Source organism: Dipodomys spectabilis, unplaced genomic scaffold (assembly GCF_019054845.1).
Source record: "Dipodomys spectabilis isolate Male_0828 unplaced genomic scaffold, ASM1905484v1 ptg000004l, whole genome shotgun sequence".
NCBI classification, from domain to species: Eukaryota; Metazoa; Chordata; class Mammalia; order Rodentia; family Heteromyidae; genus Dipodomys; species Dipodomys spectabilis.
Window position 1 is genome coordinate 3,024,532 of NW_024870681.1, and position 19,738 is coordinate 3,044,269.

Consider the following 19,738-nt stretch of genomic DNA (forward strand, 5'->3'; position numbering starts at 1 on the left):
TGGGCCAAAAAGTCTGAGAATCTTATCTCCAATAAGCAGAAAAAAAAAGTCAGAAGTGGGGCTGTGGCTCAAGGGGCAGACTGCCAGTCTTGAGCAAAAAAGCTTAGGAACAATACCTAGGTCCTGAGTTAAAGCCCCAGTACTGGTACACACCACAAAAGGTTGCACTGTACTCATTTTATTTTATTTTTTTTTGGGGTCCAGTCATGGGGCCTGAACTTTGGGCCTGGGCACTGTCCCTCAGCTCTTCAGCTCAAGGCTAGCACTCTACCACTTGAGCCACAGCACCACTTCCGGTTTTTTTCTTTTTGCTTATGTGGTGCTGAGGAATCGAACCCAGGGCCTCAGGCATGCAAGGCAAGCGCTCTACCACTGAGCCACCTTCCCAGCCCCTGCACTGTACTTATAAACTGATTTACTGAATTGAAACCCCTTTGTACAATTACTTAAATAATTTTTTAAAAAAGGCTTAACAGTGTGTGTATAACAGCCTCCTCCCCTTTAGTCCACCTGAGCCCCAGAGTACCTCCATCTCATCTACCCATTTCCTGCACACACAAAACCATCCTGTCTATTGTGTGACAGAGTGGTTTTGAGAAGAGCCTACTATATGTTGCCTAGGCTGGTCTCAAATGCATGGGCACAAGCAACTCCTAACTCATCCTCTTGAGTAGCTGAGACTTCAGGCACTCACCACCATGCCCACCTGACCCTGAACGTTCTAACTTCAATTCACCACTGGCAAGGCTCTAGGCTCTTGGCAAGATAGTTAACCTCTCCAGGTGCCTCACTGAAAATGGGGGTGTATAACTGCTCTCCTAGTTTGCTCTTGAAGATCATGTCTAATGCCCCAGAGGGGCTTGCATGATGGCTCCCTGAGACTGTGGAGAGAGAGGCCTTGGTAGCGGGGTCAATGAGGGCCAAGTTCTCTCTTGGGACATCAGTAAAAAGGACTTTTTCTCTAACTGTTGTTTTTCAAACAAGCCTTCCTTTTAAAAGGCCCAGACTAGATGGTATAGTAAAGGGCCAGGTTCCCAGAAGAATGACAGCACAGAATAGGAGGTTAATCAAATGGGCCATCACTCAAGAGGAGGGGGAGCGTGGGTGTGCTTAAGGCGTTAGTTCATGTCAGGAGATCAACCACGTGCACCTCAAGACCAAAGAGCAAGCAAAAAAGACAAGCAGTCCCACAAAGCCCCAAGCTGTCACCACCTCAAAACAAGTCCCCTGGGACCTGGGAGAGATGGGCCCTGAGGCTGCCTAGCCTGCCGGTGGCTGCATGTCCACAGCACAGGGACAGCCTTCCCTCTGTCCTCTCTGGCTCAGAGCCAGTGATGGGTACCAACCTGGAGCTCACAGGTAGCAGAGGGCAGAGGGCCTGTGCTAAGCCCATAGCAAATGGGTGTCATAACCATCCCTTCCCTCCCCATCTAGGACTGTACACCTAAGTAAAGCAAGGCTGAGATAGACAGCAAGGAGCTGCCAGGAGGCCAGGTCATCAGCTTAGTCCTGCCTAAGCTTGTGAGCTTGCCTCCATTACCTGGAGAGGATGAGCCAGGTGAAAGCTGAGGACAGAAGAGGCCAAGATCTTGGCCGTGGCCTGCAGACCCCAGGGCAGCCTGTTCTTGGTGTTGTAGGTTGCTCTGGATCAGGCATGCTCTGCCAGCACACTGCCCTCAATTGTACAGTGGGCACATCTCATTCCAGCTTCATATAGTTTCCTTGTTTAACAGACAGCTATGAGAAGTTTCCTTTGAGTAGCTGGCCCAATGAGTGGGGAGGTAGCAGAACCTGCATGTCCTCTCCCTAATCGGAATCCAGCTCTGAGTGACTGCGCTCAGAAGAAGCCACAGGAGAGCAGCATGAGGATCATGCCAAAAACCTGGGCTCTGGGTCAGATGGACTTGGGTTCAGTCCTGGCTCTGTGTGCTACAAGCTGAACAACTCATGGCAAGTTACTTCCTCACGCTGAACCTCAGTGTCCCCATCTACAAAATGTGTACAACAGCAGCAGCCTCCTACTGTGCTTCATACACCTCAGCGCTCAGTATAGCAGCGGCATCTCACTCTGAATCTGCTGGGCCAGCTGGGAGTTAAGAGATCTGAGAATCAGAAAAGCCCGGAAGTGGGGTACCTGGGAAGTTGAACCTGCTGTCCCGTTGGCCAGGTGAGGGGTTGGGGGGAGTGGTGGCACTGGATGGGTTCGACGAGGTCGGGAAGGGCGCTGGCGAAGAAGGTGTGGAGGACGTGGTGGAGGATGGGTTGCTGCTGGAGTCCAGGTGATTCATGGCTGGAGGATGCTCCTGTAGGACCAGAGCAGTCGAGGTGGGACCAGCTGGGACCCTCCGAGGCCCTCAGACAAGGACAAGGTCAGCCTAGGGGTCCTCAGGGGCCTGCCCTCAGCTCTCAATCCTCCAGACCTAACGTGTGAGGGAGGTGGGACTTAAAGCCCCGCCCCTACAGCACATCTGTCCACCTTTTTTCAGTTCATACTTCCCTCCCAGGGCAAGCCCTTCCTGAATCCCTCTACTGGGACCATGCTCCTCCTCTTTATCCTCCCCCAGCTCCCGGCAGGTCTTTCTCAGACCACGGCTGTCAACTAGACTCCTTGAGTGGTTTGCTGAGGACTGGCTCTCCCATGCAATACCCGCTTGCTTTGGGGCTAGACACTGGAAGGTTTATTCAATGAGTTAATGGATTCACCATCACACAAGTGTTTACAGCATCTACTATACACCAGGCATTGTACGACGAACAGGGAGCCCATGAGGAGGAAGATGTATGGGGTCCTCATAGGCCTAGTCCCCAAAGTACTGAGGACTCAGATCCCAGTTAAAACACAAAACTGACACTGGGATGATAATGCTAGGTAGCTGCCTTTGGTGCCAGGAGACCCCTGGCATCTCCAGACTGAGATGGCCAAGGGCCAAGTAGATGTGGGCAGAACGGCTCAACAGTGGGTCCAGGTGGGTAGAGACGAGGAGCAAACATGCCAGGCTGTGGGGTGAGCACACGAGGACCAGTTGGTACCGAGGGATGACTGGACAGGAGCAAAGGCTGGTAACGAAGGTGCTGGGCCTGGGAGGTGTTGGCAGTCCTGAGGAATTTCACCTGTCTGCGACAGGCTGAAGAGGCGATGGTGATGGAAGGGTAATGAGTAAACTCATTGCCTTAGAACTGTTACCTCCACCTCACACAAGAGGAGGCTGAGGCACAGAAGGTCAAGCAGCTCACTTGAGGACACAGAGGCGGCAAAGGGGATAGTTCACAATTTGCCCAGGGCTGAGGATCTGCTAGAATCTGAATGCTTGTGTTCCCCTAAAATGTGCATTTGAAATTCTGACCCTCCTTGGCTGGCATTAAGAAGGGGACTTTGAGGAGGTGCTTGGGTCATGTGGGTGGGGCCTCAGGAATGGACTGAGCACCTCTGTAAAGGAGGCCAAGGGAGCTTGTAGGCCCGTCCCATCACATGGGGGCATAGCAAGTAGGAGCTGGGACCCAGCCTCCGTCCCCCTGTGGGTACAAGGGGTGGGGATACTAACATTATGTGCAGGTTCAATGAAAACACTGATGGAAGATTCTAGCACATCACAAGCACCCAAGCAATGTTGGCTCAGAGAACCATAGTTGCCTACATACAGTCTGGGAGAAACAGGATTCCTACGACAAGGCTCAGGCAGGGTCCCGAGGCCACAGGGTCACGGTGTGAGCATGCCACACTGGTCCTGCATCCCTGCCGGACCCCAGGAGAAGGTTCAGCAGGAAGAGATCCCCGGGAAATATAGGTGGCTGTTCTGGACAGAAGCACAGACCAGGGGGTACTACCGGCTTACCTTCTTTGTCAGTGCCTTGGGGAGGGTTCCAAAGTGGGGTTCAGCCGCTCTATCCACTGGATTGTTGATATCTGAGGGGACAGATTCTGTCCTCCGGAGCCTTGCTACTGTTTTAGAAGTGGGAGGGGGCGGGCGTTAGCAGGAACTAAGTGAAATGGGCCCAGATCCCGGGAGGTGGAGGACAGGTGGGCAGCACTCACGTGGAAGAAAGGATATTCTACAGGCCGGTGCTTCCTTTGTACACTTGTTGTGACATTTCAATCTGGTAGGAAAAAAAAAAAGACAAAATCAGGGATTGGAGGGCCCCACCAGTACCTCCCAGCTCTGTACTGTGTTTGTCTGTGACTGCCTCAGTTTCTACCAACATCTCAACCAACATTAACTCTCAAGTGCCCGACAGTCCACCTTCGTAGCAGTTGCTGCTGTCCAATCAGCTTGCCTAGTTCTGCTGAAGTCCACCAAATCCTCTTGGTACAGAAGACTGCATTGGACCTGCCATCACTCATTGCTCTGCATTCATCCACCCTCCCCCGCCACCTACTTTCTAAGGTTGGGGGACCTGTTGTACTCAGAAACAAATGTGAACTTATGAAGTAATTGGAAGGACAATGTCTGCAACATCAAAGGATCCTGGGGACCCTGAAGAGCCTTTGCATTCAGGAAAGAGCGGGGCTCTGCAGCCAAATATAGGTGGCTCACACTTGTAATTCTAGCTACTTAGGAGGCTAAGATCTGAAGATCCCAGTTCAAAGCCAACCCAGGCAAACAAACCTGAAATGGAACCGTGGCTTAGTGGTCAGCCTTGAATGGAAAAGGGTGAGAGTACAAGGTTCCAAGTTCAAACCCCAGTACCAGCACACACACATACAAAACAGCTGCCACATCCACTAGCATGGATGTGTAGAGCAGTCCTGATGGATTCATCTTCCCCGATGTATAAATGACACAAATGAAGTCCAGAAAGGTCAAGCATCTTGCCTCAAGTCTCACAGCAAGGTGGGGCTAGGTGAGCTGCAAAGTGAGACTCTGGGCCACCGTCCATAAGGGGAGACCCACCAGAAAACAGAGACAGACTGCCCACCTTACACTGTTCCCTGTCCTGTCCTTGCTCACTAGAAACCACAGTAAAGCAGGGTGTGGCTGGAATCTACATTCCCTCCTCACTCTCCCCATTTCAACCATCACCTGTCCACTTCCCACATCGTGTGTGTGTGTGTGTGTGTGTGTGTGTGTGTGTGTGTGTGTGCGTGCGCGTGCGCGTGCGCGCGCGCTAAAATGTAAAGCAAAACTTTAGAATGCCTTATGGCTCCCAGGACAGCCCCCGCTTCCCACCCTACCTTTGAATTCTCTTTCTCTCTTGGTCTACTTAGTAAACTTGTCATCCTCCAAAGCCCACCTAACAGTTCCCTTCTTCCTAGAGTGCCTCACTTAAATCTCCTCTAGAGAGGGCCCATCACTCTTGTTGTGCTGGATGGGATTGTGAACTACAGGCTTAAGAGAACTTTACTGAGCTCTGACATGACCTAAGTCCAAGAATGAAGTACCAGGGCTATGGCTCCCTCCCATACACGCCTGTCACCTGCAATGCTTGCACTTCACTCCAAACATCATGCTCTTCTGGCACACGTGGCAGACCTGCGACAGCCAGGACTTGGTGGAGAACCTGCAGGGTTGGACATACCCATGGAGATCAGAGCCTGGCTACTGAAGGAACTATTTGGTTCCAACCCCCAGTCCCAAGAGCTGAGCCCCAGGAGCCCTTGCTCCTCGTTCCCCTGAGGATTCAGATTTCCCAGCTACGATTGAACTAATCACCAGTGAGCATCACTGGCAAGGCCAGTCCTTAGAATTTACTTCCCTTTCCCATATTTCCTGGGTGCCCAACAGGCAAAGGTGCCCGTGCAGCATACGTATGGCAGAATGACCATATATATCCATCAGCAGGTAACCCACTGGAGTACAGTTTGCCCCTACAAAGGCTTGGAGAATAAAATAAAGAAATTCCTTCCATGTGCATATTAATGACCTACAAATCACATTGTCAAGTGACCAAAGTTAGCTAGGATATGATCAGGCACAGGAAGAACTAATCTATGGTGACAGACTTGAATCTGAACTGCAGAGCAGTGACAGAGCCAGACAACGAACTTCCTGGGTGCTGCAATATCTTTGTAGTTTCATCTGGATATATAGACACATAGACATACATATATAAATCCCAGTGTGTATTTTGTCCTATATAGATCATGCAATTTCAAAGCAAAGTATAAACCAGTGTATAGCATATACAGTGTACAGGTCAGATCTGCTTGTCTAAAGTATCTCTTGAAAGATACCTAGGAAACTCTTGAGATTTGTTGACAGCACAAGTGGGGACCAAGGAACAGGAATGGGGAGCCTTTCTCTCCACCCCTTCAAACCTCTTGACTATTGAATGTATTTTCAATCTAAAATCTATTTAAAAAAAACAATGGAGGAAAAAATAGATGGGACCTAGAAAAAAGGATGGGTTTAAACAGGTAGCATCCTCCAGAAAAATAAAGCCCCAGGCCAGTCCTCAGGGCAGGAAGAACTAAGAGTGGGGGGAATACTGTTTTGCTTGTTCATTTTTTTTAAAAGCATAGTATCACAGGATTAACATAATGACTATGTATCACACTGGTGGAACAATTTTAATGTGTCCACAAACTTTAGCTCACTTGTCATTAAGACCCTCCTCCAGGAATTAGGCAGGTCTAGGATTTTGGGCAGTTGGCTCAGAGAACATAGGAGAGGGCCTAGTCTAGCCCTCCTCTCTCTGCATGGGTGTACAGTAGATCTTGGGTACCAGATCTCAGACCTGCCAAGGCTCCAGGCAAAAGTCCCTGGAAAGCCCCTGGGCTCAAGCTCTATCTCACTGGCAATGTGACCCCAACATGTGCCTCAACCAGCTAGAGCAGATAGCACAACTCAACAGGGAATCCTGGCACCCTGTGGAACTCAGGCCAGCTCTGTAGCCCCTCCCCACCTGGACCTACCTGTGTGTCACCGAGAGTCCGATGTCCCTTCGTACCATCTGTGGGGATCCATGTTGGAGATCTGCAGGGGCAGAGGCCAGGTTGGGTAAACTGAGGAAGCTCTGCCTCTGATGGTGTGTGTCTGTGACCTTCTAGTTCAGGGATCATAGGCTCTAATGGAATGGGGTGGAACATCTCATGGTACAAAGACAAACAAATCAATGTGTATGAAACGGGGGTGGGCCAGCCAGGGGATCAGAGCAGGTCGCCATCTCACAGTGGCCTGTACCACCTTCATACAGATTTCTGCTTCAGTGGACAGCAGGCTTGGGAGGCAGAAAATGCAAAGGCAAGAGAAATTTTGCACTCCCTTACTCATGAACATCCTGCTTCTGGGCCTTCATTCTGTTTACACCTTACGTAGGTAGAAGCTTGATGGCGGTGAAGAGCTCAGGGCTATCTACACACCTCAACTTATGCTCTTCTGGCCAGCAGACATTGAGGGCATTTCTCTACGAGCCACCCTTGCTAGTCTTGAAGGAAGGCAAGGACTGTGTAAAACTCCACAGGGCTAGCCCAACCTGCCACACAGTAGACCCAGCCTTTGGAGATGTCTCTAGCACCTCCTTGCTCTGCTGAGAAGGGCCTTTGTCTCCTTGGAGGGTTTCTTAGGGACTTCCTTAAGAACAGACTTGGGCAGGCTGTGCAGGAATGAACAGCTGGACACAGTCCACCTAAAGCAGAGTCATCCATCGCCTGCAGTTCTCTGGCACATTTGTGACAGGGTGGACACCCCCAACTTCCTCCTGGACCACTCTAGTCAGAAGCAAAGGCAACTAAAACATTGTTAGTGGTGTGAGCCACCAGCTAAAGAGACAGAGACAACAGGAAGATGAAAGGTCAGCCATTTAGCTCAGAGCACACCCTCTGATTGGTAACATCAGCCACAGGTATAGGGACTGGATAATTACCAAAGAGCACCCCACTCTTTGGTGTAGATGGAGCACAGGCCCTGAAAGCCAACAGTCTCACTGTTGCGTAGATGATAACTGTAGAATAACAGGGTCAGGGCTGTCCTAAGGAAGAGCTGTCAAGGACTCCTCCCCTCTTTTTTTTTTTGTCCGCCATGGGCCTTGAACTCTGGGCATGGGCGCTGTAATGTTCTACCACTTGAGCCACAGTGCCACTTCCGGTTCTCTGGTGGTTGAGTCTCACAGACTTTCCTGCTCCAGCTGGCTTTGAACTGCAAGCCTCAGATCTCAGCCTCCTGAGTAGCTAGGATTACAGGCTTGAGCCATCAGATCCTAGCTCAAGGCCCGCCCCGCCCTGTTTTGCACCCCAACCTTCCCTGGGTACCTGCAGCAGCTCCCTCCAGAACTACTGCTACAAACCCTTCCTCCTCCCAATACCTTACCCATAGCCCCTTCACTCTGCTCAGCAGTGAAACTTAGAGAAACTGAGGCATCTCTGGCTTCTGCTCAGATGCCAGTGCCAGCAGTCTCCACTGCTTTTAGTCATGAGAAGCTCCACAGAGCAGTACGAGACACTCATTCCAGCCCTGAAATTCAGGGTGGAAAAGGGGCTCCCTCTTGCCCATCCAAGGGGATATGCACCCTGTGATTCAGAGCTGTCATCAGGACTGTGTTACCATGAGGAGACAGAGGTCTGGGGACCTTTACCAGGGCTCTGAGAGCCCCAAGCAGGCAGCGGCGCCTCCTTCTGGAAGCACTGTTGTATCAGGGGAGCCCTGAGGGCAAGCATCCACCATGCAGGGCATTCCAGATGGCAAGGTGGAGACAGGGCCCGTCTGGTCTTTATTTCTCAGAAAGGAGCCATGTGCTGGGCTGAGGTCACCTGTCACTTTAAGGCCACCGGTGTCAGAGCTATTTTCTGCAGTGGTTACTAGCCCTCTGCTTCTGGACTTCAAAAAGGCCAAGTGAGCTAAGAGAGGGTCAGAGAAATCCACCCCCGACGGGGACAGCAACACAAATGTGACTTCTGGTAGCAGAGGGGACGAAAACGAATCACTCTTACCCAACCTGGAGGAGACAAAAGGAGAGAGAGGGATTATGTCACCATGCTGGCTCATCCTGTTCCTAGACCATTACCCTGGGGAGGGAGAAGGCCAGGAGCTGGGACAAGGGACAGAGGCCTAATTTGGGACAGGCTGAATGACTGTGGGAACGCCAGCAATTCCTGTGGAGACAGCTAAATAAGAACTTGTGCTGTGCACTCTAACAGAAGAGCTTACTTAAACCTAGCCAGCATGACAGAATTCACCTCATTTCTCAGCTGAGAAAATGGAGATCCTCAGAGTCTTCCTAGGTCATGTGACCCATAGGTGGGGGAGTCCTGTCCAGGGTTTAGGCAGGATATCCTGGAGAGGTTATGGCTGGGCCAAGAGGGAAAGGAGAATAGCTGTGCAGAACTCAAAGGTGAACCCCAAGATGGGCCAAGTAAGAACACCTCCTCTGAGGCTGCCATTGTCTCCAGGAATGAAGGAGCTAAGAGTCACCTATGTCAGGGCTGGTTCTGATTGGGGGGAGGGGGGAAGAGTGGAGTAGGGGTGGATTCAGAATCCCAGGATTTTGCGTGGGAGCAAGTGAGTCCAGCAAACAAGACTCCAGGGCCTGAGGAACCCTCTAGACAAGGAGGGAAGCCAGGTGTGCCAATCCTCAGGGGTGCAAGAAGGAAAAAGGCACACAAAGAAAACAGTTTCCTTTCAGTCCTGACCACATGGGTCCTCTTCAGGGACAAGTTTTGTATCAACAACAACAACAACAACAAAAACCCCAAAATGACCTAAATGTCCAGTAGAAGACAAGTTAAATAAACTGTAAATTAAATGATATGAAAGAAGTTTATGTGAGTGTATTTGAATTGCTACAGGAGTATATAAACAGAATGACACGCTGTTTGGCTCCTGAAAGGAAGCCAGGTGACTGAGTAAAAATGGTGGAGGTCTACTTTTTCCTGTCTATCTCCACAGAGACAGGAGACATGGGCCACAACACTAGGATTCTGGACCATGTGACTGTCATTTACTCAATAAAAATGCTATGTAAGTAGTTGTTAAACGGTACTGTTTAAGACATAATGTGGACAAGAGACTGGCATGGTGGTACATGCTAAGACAGTGGAATTTTGAGTTCAAGGCCAATCTGGGCTACATAGAAGAAAGAGAGAGAGAGAGAGAGAAAGGAAGGAAGAAGAGAGGAGGGAGGAAGGAAGGCAAAGGGAAAAAGTCTGAACATGTTCAGTACCAATATATGGCACACCTGCCTTATATCTGGATTTGTTACACATAGTTCTAATCAAGCATAGTTACAAAAAGTTCCTATGTATTGATAAAGAACTCAGTCTGCCCTGCAGATACTGTTACCTTCAATTGTGTTTGAACTGTATTCTAGCCAATGGATCAATGTAGGCTTAATTACATACTGTGTATCAGCAAAAAAAAAAAAAAAAAAAAAAAAAAAGGTAACTTTTCCTTTTCCAGATTATTCCCAGTCTGGAAATAAGGAAAAGAGACTGGCATGGCAGTTCACACCTGTAATCCTAGAAGTCAGAAGGCTGAGACTGGGATTGAGTTCCGGGTGGTAGTTGCTCTACCAGCCTGTGAGAAACAAACCTTTGTTGTTTTAAGCCAGGGATTTGGGGAGCTGTTTTTTTTTTTTGTTTGTTTGTTTGTTTGTTTTTGCCAGTCGTGGACCTGAACTCTGGGCCTTGGCGCTGCCCCTCAACTCTTCAGCTCAAGGCAAGTGCTCTACCGCTTGAGCCACAGCACCACTTCTGGCTTTTTCTGTTTATGTGGTGCTGAGGAATCGAACCCAGGGCCTCATGCATGCAAGGCAAGCACTCTACCACTAAGCCACTTTCCCGGCCCTGGGAGCTGTTTATCATTGCAAGCCTAACCCAGCCTACCCTGCCTTGTTTCACATGTACCAAAAAGTACTTAGAGGGATTTAGACTGAAATGCTTGTTTGTGTGCGGCCTAGACTGAGAGGTGGAGGCACCTTTTGCTTTTTATTACTCCTATATGGGTTGATTTTCTTTCTTTTTCCTTCTTTTTATTTTGCAGAGCTGAGGATCGAACTCAGAGCCTTGTACTTGCTAAGTAAGTACTTTTCCACTGAGCTAAATTCCCAGCCCTGCTTTTCTTTCTTTCCTTTTTTTTTTTTTGGTTGCTTGTGGGGCTTGAACTCTGGGCCTGGGCGCTGTCCCTCAGCTCTTCAGCTGAAGACCAGCTCTCTACCACTCGAGCTACAGCACCACTTCCGGTTTTCTGAGTGGTTCATTGGAGATAAGTCTCTTGGCCTTTCCAGCCTGGGCTGGCTTTGAACCTTGGTCCTCAGATTTCAGCCTCCTGAGTAGCTAGGATTATAGGCGTGAGCAACTAGCGGCCGGCTCCGTTTTTTTTTCTTTTTTTTTTGGGGGGGGGGGTCCAGTCATGGGGCCTGAACTCTGGGCCTGGGCGCTGTCCCTCAGCTCTTCAGCTCAAGGCTAGTGCTCTACCACTTGAGCCACAGCACCACTTCTGGCTTTTTTCTTTTTGTTTATGTGGTACTGAGGAATTGAACCCAGGGCCTCATGCATGCAAGGCAAGCACTCTACCACTGAGACACCTTCCCAGTCCCTCCTTTTTTTTTCTTTTCTGTTCCTTAATGAGCAGAAAGTTGCAGTGCAAACTCACCTCATTGGGGAGACCTCGTCGATGCGGTTCCCCAGCTGGGACTCGTGGGACTTGCTGCGGGTGAGTGTGGGGAAGCCGGGCAGCAGCTGGAAGACCTTTCGGCTGGGTGGCGGGGGCGTCCTAGGTGGCTTCAGCTTGGCGTGCCGTCGCAGCTGGGGCGTGGTGGGGGGTGTGATGAAGCTGTGCAGGGCCCGGGGTGTCAGCCGACCGCTGGCATGCAGGGGGATACAGGTATCTGAGAAGCCCTCACTAAGGCCCGGGGCTGGGGAGTCGGAGGCGGGCAGAGCAGAGACAGAGACGGAGCGGGGGCCCTGGGCACTGTTGCCCACTCTGCCCAGCTGGGCATTCCCTGGGGGCCAGGGCAGGCTGGCAGGGGACAGGGTGTCCACAGAAGGCCCCGAGCCACTTCCACGCCGAGCATCCACGCAGCTCCAGCCTGCGTCCTCCTTGTGCTCTCCTCCTGTGGGCCAAGGGGTGACACAGGGCTGGGATTGGGACTCTCAGGGGCCCCAATTGTCCAGAGCAGTCAGTACTGTCTGTGGTGACCACGTTTCTCACAGTGTGGCTTTACCTCCTGGTTTTACCTGGCCTGTCCAGGTCTTTCCCCCCCTCCTCCCCCAGTACCATCCATGGCACCCAGGTAACATAAGGCCATTAAGCACAATGACTACCTCCACTGTGGAGGGCAAAAGGGGGCCCAGAGAGGCCCCAAAGTAGACTACCCCAGAAAGAGAAGTGGTGTGGTAACTGATCTTAGGAAATGGAAACTAGAGTATGACAAGCAAGTAAAGACTCCACTTTTAAGAAAATTCAAATAGCCAGGCATGGTGGTTCGTGCCTATAATCCCAGCAGTAGAGAGGGGATAGGGAGGAAGATGAGGAAGGAGGGCCATCAGTTCAAGGGCAGCCTGTATGAACTACATAGTGAGACCCTGTTTTAAAAAAAAACAAAAATGACTGGAGGGAACTATGGCTGAAGCAATACAGCAACAGCCCTGAGTGAAAAAAGAGGGGCAGCACCTAGCCTCTGGGTTCAAGCCCAAGTACTGACACACAACCGAACAAATACCAGCAAACAACGGGGTCCACTGCTACTCCCTTCTGAAGGGGTGACCTTCATCTGACCTCAGCATGACCCTTTGGCCCAGGCTGCTGAGACTTCAAGGCTTTAAGGGGTTTGAATCCAAGGCCTAGCTGGTCCACGTATTGAAGTTTCTGCAGGGTTTAAAGGTAGGAGACACAGGCCCCATGCTTCTAGAGTCCAGTAGAGTGATGGACACAAAACATGGCCTGCTGTGAGCTTGGAGAAAGGGGCATGGGGACTCTGCAGGGGAGGCGGAGCCACTACCAGCCAGAGAGGGCTGGTATCTTCCAAGAACTATAGAGTCCAGTGTTCCTGGAAAGGTCAAGACAAGTGAGGGAGAGGCAAATGAAGACGAGGGTCAGGCCAGCTGGGTCAGCCTAGGAAGGGCCTCAGGTATCTTACTAGCCTGCAGGTTTGAAAGACGAGAGATGCTAGAAGGTGGAAGATAGGCAGAAGACTTTAGAGGCCATGGGAGGAAGGAGGAGCCACCTCTCTTCTCTCATCCTCATTGGTGGGCAGCAAGGCCAGGAAGGGAGACTGACTCAAGTCAAGATAGCCTTCTACACAAGAGCCCTTTTGATAGTTGCTATGTATGCCCTGTCTCCCCTACACGCTCCTCTCTTCTCTCCACTGTCCAAGTGAGGCCCCTGTGATTCAGAGATACCAAAATCCCTGCCCCAGGATGCGCAATGAACTCCTCGACCTCAATCAAAGCACTATGCTTCTCTTCCACTGATTTTAATACAGTGGAAAAGCTTTGGAGGTAATGAGCTCTCTGTCATCAGAGGTGGCTGAGCCTAGCTGATAAGGCTATGCATTGGGGTGGTTAGCCTCCACAATTCTTTAAGGATTCTTTGTGCATTCCATCTCTGCAAACAGCCCTCCTCCCACTTTTGCGTGGAGAAGTTACACTCTCAAGTCAACTAGGTAGCCAAGACAGCCCTTGTGTCCCCATGCTGCTTGCTTCTTAGAACCATAGCCACGATTGACCTTCAGCTTATATGCTAGCCTATAGGAGACACTGGATGTATGACTGTCCCTTATAGGAGAAGAACAAGGTCCATAAACCTGGGGACAAGTCTGCCACCAAAAGAATTAAGTCCTGAATTCTCCAAGTTGCCTATTTTAATTATCTTTGCTTAGGGTCAGTTCAGGGATGGTAAATGGGACTTGAGGTTCAGGCAATATCGAAGGCCACTTGCACAGACTGACTAGTAGAAGAGTTCATGAATTGATTAGTGATGTCTGCTTCAGATGCAGGATTAGGAGTATCAGTAGGAATTCTCTATGTACCAGCACAGATAGCTATCTTTCATGCATCTTTCTTAAGACCAGAGGCCACAAGGAAATTGATTTCAACATTTTCCATCTCTCCTCAAGCCTAATACTTGTTCTTTTTTTAGAACATCTAGGCATGTCACCTTAACTCACTGCATCTTCACAACAACCCTATGACAGAGGGACTGCTATTGGTCCCATTGAACAGATGAAAAACCTGAGGCACTGTGGTCCCATGGATCCTAACTGTTTGGTCATACAGAGGTCAGATCCACAGCCCATTGCCACAGGACCACTCTCACCACGCTCTGCTGGATGGCAATAAAGATGCTCTGAAAGCATGACCCTATGGAGGAAACATTGGTACCCCAGTCCCTAGCAGGCACTATTGAAGTACAGCCACAGCTAGCAGAACCAAGGACTTCATTGTGCACTGGGATTGGGCCAGGTCTCTCAAAGGTCCACTAAGGTTCCTCTCGGGCTGACACTGAATGAAAGAGAAGGAACCAGGTAACAGTCCCCTTCCCAGGACTTCCTCCTGAGCACAGTTGGAACTACCTAGTTTCTTTGAAACCAAAAGAAATTGGCTGTGCCTATGCCAGATGTGGGACCCAGACCCCTCACTCAGCACTGCCAATGCCCAGGCACTTTGAGCTATACACCACCTCTTCCAAGGCTTCAACCACCAAGTATGCCAAATGTCTGGCACACAGCCGTGTTTAATGAGTTAGTGATTTCCCTGTCTTGGCACCTTGGATGGAAAGACAGAAGCCTTTGTAATTTCAGTGGATTACTACCACTTGCCAGCTGGCTCCTCTACAATTTTTTTAACAACAGCTATAAGGGACGGAGGATTGTAGAGTGACCCCAAAGATGCCAGTTTGGGAGGGAAGTCCTTTAACTTTTCACTATATGGAAACAACTCAGCCAACATTGGAGGATGAGTCTGATGGTGATCCTGGCTCTGCTACCAACAGAGCATGGTGTGTCCCTGACCACACCCCTTGCCCTCTCTGGGCTCAAATCTCTCCTATAAGATGTGGGGACGAGACCGATGATCATGCCTCTATCATATGTATCTCCAGCACCTGCCAAGAGACTTGGAGTGACAAGATTTTCCAAACGGAGTGAAACTTTCTACGCTGAGCTCCATGTGCAGATAGCTTCATACAGTGGAAAATTAAAATCTAATCCTCTCTGGGGGGAAAGAAACCGAGCAGAACATAAGCCTTGGTGCCTTCCTTAAGCCTCAGGCAAGCTGGAGATAACACAGGGAGCTCAGATAATTTAAAAGGGGCCTAATTCCATTCATTAGGCTCATTTTAATGTCATATCTGAGTGGTAGAAGGAGCGGTAAGCCAGGCATTTGGAGCTATTTCCATGGCAAGATTTACAGAGCCTGTGAATAATTCCCAAGGAGCCATAGTAATGCCAGAACTACAGTTTGCCTGGGATGGAAGTGTGCTCACTCAGCTGAAAAGCCGCATAATTTTTCTAATCACGCTTGGCTCAAGCAAGCCTACACTAACGTGAACACAGAGCTTGCTGGTGGGGTGGGGACTGGAGGAAGAGGGGGAAAGGGCTAAAACGGGTGGGGGGGACTGGAATGCAGGAAGCTGGTGGAGGGCCCAGAGCCACCACGCAGGCCTTCCTGCTGCAGGAAAATCATGTAAGAGCCTGCTGGGGATTCTTCACAGTAGCTACAGCTTCCCATCAGACTGGCCAGGCCAATGCACATCAGAGTCCTGAGGATTCTGGGAGAGCTCCCTCAGTCAGGGCCCAACACACACTTTCTGAGGCACATTAACCATTACCAGCTGCCCCTAGAAACCCAGAGTCAGATTTGTCCAATTCCATTGCCCACCTCCCAGGGCATGGGTCAGGCCTGGGAAGACAGTTGAGGTTGAGGCCTGGCTCAGAGGAAGGTCCTACATACCCAGGCCTGTCACCTTCCGCAGGCAAGTGAGGGCTTGCTGCAGGCGGCCACATTCTTCCGCACTGGCCCCCGAGCGCCGCAGCGTCTCCTTTGCCTTCGCTTCGTCCATCTCCAGCAGAACGTCCAGTGTGAGTTCTCGGGGGATCTCCTAAGGGGAATAGAGGGAAGACAAGAAACAGGGTGAGCTGCCAGTGGGCCCCAGAACCCACTGCGGCCTCCGCCTGGCTGGCCAGCCTCTCTGTGCTGAGTGGCAGGGGCCAGCTGCACGCTGGGCTGGCCTCTGACCAGAAACTACCACTTGTCTGAGGACACGGGACAGTCACATCCCAACCCCCAATGCTCCCAGAGGCAGCAGCTGAAATGGAGAGACCATCTTCATTTAGGATGGGAGGAGGAAGAAAACACCAGAGAGTTATGAAGAGGGCATATGGCCTCTCTAGTTGTTTTTTTTTTCTATTTCTTGGTAGAGAAAAGTTAGGAGTCATGATAACTTTTTGGAATGCCAAGTACTTTAAAGTTAGGTTTTTTTTACAACTTTGTATATTTCAAATAAAACTGGCTTAACAAAGATTGGGTGTATGTGAGAGAGAAAGGGGGAAGGAAGGGCAGGAGAGAGAGCCCTCACCAAACCCAACAGAGGTACTCTCTCTGACTCTTATTTAAAGCAGACAGGACAGATCATTGGGCCCATGTGACACCTGAAAAGAGAGGCTCAGAGAAGTACCTTTCCAGAGGAGACCATTCAGGTGAAAAGGAGAAGCTGGCAGAGCCTTAGGGTGGCCCTGTGATTGTTGTCCCCTGGTATCTTTCCTGATTACATTATGTGACAAAAGGGAAATAGTTTGCATGGCTAAAAGTAATCATTAGAGGCCTTCCAAAAGCCAACAGTTTCCTCTGGTTGGTAGTGGGAAGTCAGGGATTCCAAACATACCAACAAGAAAATGGGACCTCAGACCTACAGTCAAGTTAGAGTTTAGAGAATGACACTCCTCCTCCCCCCAAATAGGGTATGTTTTGGCATGCTGGGTAATTTGACCTAAAGGAAACTAAGAGGCCTTAAAGCAAGTTCAGAATCCAAGTCCCTCTTACCTGGCCTGGCTTCTACCACCCAGTAGCAGTGAGAGGTTTGTTCTAGAATCTTTAGCAGCAAGAAGAGCTGCCTGCTGCTGACAACATGATCTCTGCTCTGTCCCACCTGGAATCCCAGGCACCTAGCTTGGGACTGGGGCTCACTGAAAGCTTGCCCACTACGAGGATGCTAGAATCTTTATTTTGGGGGGGTCCGGTCATGGGGCCTGAACTCTGGGTCTGGGCACTGTCCCTCAGCTCTTCAGCTCAAGGCTAGCTCTCTACCACTTGAGCCACAGCGCCACTTCCGGCTTTTTTTCTTTTTGCTTATGTGGTGCTGAGGACTTGAACCCAGGGCCTCAGGCATGCAAGGCAAGCGCTCTACCACTGAGCCACCTTCCCAGCCCAAGCATGCTAGAATTTTAAGCTCATTTGAATTCCAATTTGTCTCTGGTACTACTCATTCCCCTAAGTATTGCTGAGGGCCTCTCAACTGTCCAAATTCCTCATTCTTCCTGTCCCCTACAGAAATAAGGGTATATGGGCATCAGCCATTTTGATCTGGGTAAGCACCACATGGTTGCACCTGTGCAAAGATCCACGCATCTTCTATCTGTCTTGTTTGTTTGTTTGTTTGTTTGGGTCTGGTCGTGGGGCCTGAACTCTGGGCCTGGGTGCTGTCCCTCAGCTCTTCAGCTCAAGGCTAGCGCTCTACCACTTGAGCCACAGCGCCACTTCCGGCTTTTTTCTTTTTGCTTATGTGGTGCTGAGGAATCGAACCCAGGGCCTTGAGCATGCAAGGCAAGCGCACTACCACTGAGCCACCTTTCCAGCCCTGTCTTGTTTGTTTTAAGCACATTCCCCCCCTTCATTCCTATAGTCACAAAGGATCAGGATTCTGCCCACAACTTAAATGAGGCTGAAAGTACATTCTCCCTCCCCCCAAAAAAGCTTCTAGATGAGAGGCTACCCTGGCTGACACCTTATTTAGCCTTGGTAGATCCTAAACAAGGAAAGGGGATGGGGTGCCACAAGACCTGAATCTTCTACCCACCTACAGAGCTATGAATGATGTTTTACATTGGTTACACAGAAGTAAAAAGGAATACAAAGAATGAACACGTGAGCTGGGCCTAATAGACTTCAAAGCTGGACTCTTCCCCTGTATCAAGGAGGTACACCCATGCCTGGACTGAACACAAAATACAGGGGATACTGTTCCTGGCCTCCAGGACTTGCATCCCAGTCTGGGCACCAAGGAAGAGTCCCACAGTGAATAAATCATTAATTACAGAGAGTGTGAAGAGTGACATTACCAGATTGGGGCTTCCCTCTTCTTCATTCCTTTTGATATTTTCCAGATTTCCTCTAAGAGGAAAGGTCAAACACCTCATATTAAATGATCCCATAGAGGTTGATGTTCTTGAAAAATCTAAGTTGATTTTCAATGATTTTTTTTTTTTTTTGGTCGGTTGTGGGGCTTGAACTCTGGGCCTGGGCACTGACCCTTAGCTCTTCCGCTCAAGGCAAGTGTTCTACCACTTGAGCCACAGTGCCATTTCTGGTTTTCTGGTGGTTTATTGGAGATAAGAGTTTCACAGACTTGGGGCTGGGAAGGTGGCTCAGTGGTAGAACACTTGCCTTGCATGCATGAGGCCCTGGGTTCGATTCCTCAGCACCACATAAGCAAAAAGAAAAAAGCCAGAAGTGGCGCTGTGGCTCAAGTGGTAGAGCACTAGCCTTGAGCTGAAGAGCTGAGGGACAGCGTCCAGGCCCAGAGTTCAGGCCCCATGACCGGACCCCCCCCCCCCCAAAAAAAAAAAAAAAGTTTCACAGACTTTCCTGCCCGGGCTGGCTTTGAACTGTGATCCTCAATCTTAGCCTCCTGAGTAGCTAGGATTACAGGTGTGAGCCACCGGCACCTGGCTTAGTTTGTGAGACTCTTATTTCCAATTAACTACCATAAAGGGGGAAAAAATGCTGGAAGTAGAGCTGTGGCTCAATTGGTAGAGTGCTAGCTTTGAGTAAAACAAGTTCAGTGACAGTGCACAGGTGTTGAGTTCAAGCCCTAGGAGTGTGCTTGCGTGCACATATGCTAGCACCCTCTCTCTCTCTCTCTGTCTCTCTCTCTCTCTCTCTCTCACACTCACACACACACACACACACACACAAAATCAAAGGGTAGGCAGGGTAATAGGCAAAAGAGTCATCCTGAGAGCCTCCTAAAGCTACAGCTGCCTGGCTTCTCTAGTACAGGTTCAACTCCTCCTCAAGTATATCACTTTCAGGGAAATCAGAGTACTTTTTTTTTTTTTTTTTTTTTATTGTAAAGCTACTATACAGAGGGTTACAGTTACATGAGTGAGGTTATGAGTACACTTCCTCTTGAACATTGTTACCCCCTCCATTGTTTTCCCCCTACCATCCCCTCCCTCCCTCCCTTCCCCGAGGTTCTTTTTTTTTTTTTTTTTTGATTGTGATTAAATGATTACATAATTTCAAAGTCACAAGTTCATTCTAACTTCCCTGGAGCAAATTGTCTACCACAGTCTGTAATATATAACAGTGTTCACATGTTATATACCATATTTGTGATCAGCAGCATGGGGATATTTAGTAGTGGTTCAACCACATGAGCGGGAGTTCTTTGTTTCTTAAGTCCTGTTAGTTTTATCGTATCACCTAACCTTTTGGATTTAGCATCCACTTATCAGGGAGACCATGTACCGTTTGTCTCTTCGTTCTTGGCTTACCTCGCTCAACATGATTCCTTCTAGCTCCATCCATTTCCCTGCAAATGCCATTATTTTGTCATTTCTAATGGCTGCATAATATTCCATTGTGTATAGA

At 49.7% G+C, this 19,738-nt stretch overlaps 1 protein-coding gene across 2 annotated transcripts in view; it reads right to left on the reverse strand.

Annotated features, from left to right (window-relative positions):
- Ksr1 (kinase suppressor of ras 1) overlaps positions 1 to 19,738 on the reverse strand; it is a 156,013-nt gene that overhangs the window by 21,888 nt on the left and 114,387 nt on the right. For both annotated transcript variants that reach the window (XM_042693767.1, XM_042693775.1), the window contains exons 3-10: positions 15,821 to 15,968; positions 11,523 to 11,982; positions 8,864 to 8,868; positions 6,851 to 6,911; positions 5,413 to 5,496; positions 4,034 to 4,095; positions 3,834 to 3,940; positions 2,135 to 2,303 (exon numbers count right to left, since the gene is read on the reverse strand). In XM_042693767.1, the coding sequence (XP_042549701.1) occupies positions 2,135 to 2,303; positions 3,834 to 3,940; positions 4,034 to 4,095; positions 5,413 to 5,496; positions 6,851 to 6,911; positions 8,864 to 8,868; positions 11,523 to 11,982; positions 15,821 to 15,968 (1,096 nt within the window). The remainder of the gene's footprint in view (positions 1 to 2,134; positions 2,304 to 3,833; positions 3,941 to 4,033; positions 4,096 to 5,412; positions 5,497 to 6,850; positions 6,912 to 8,863; positions 8,869 to 11,522; positions 11,983 to 15,820; positions 15,969 to 19,738) is intronic.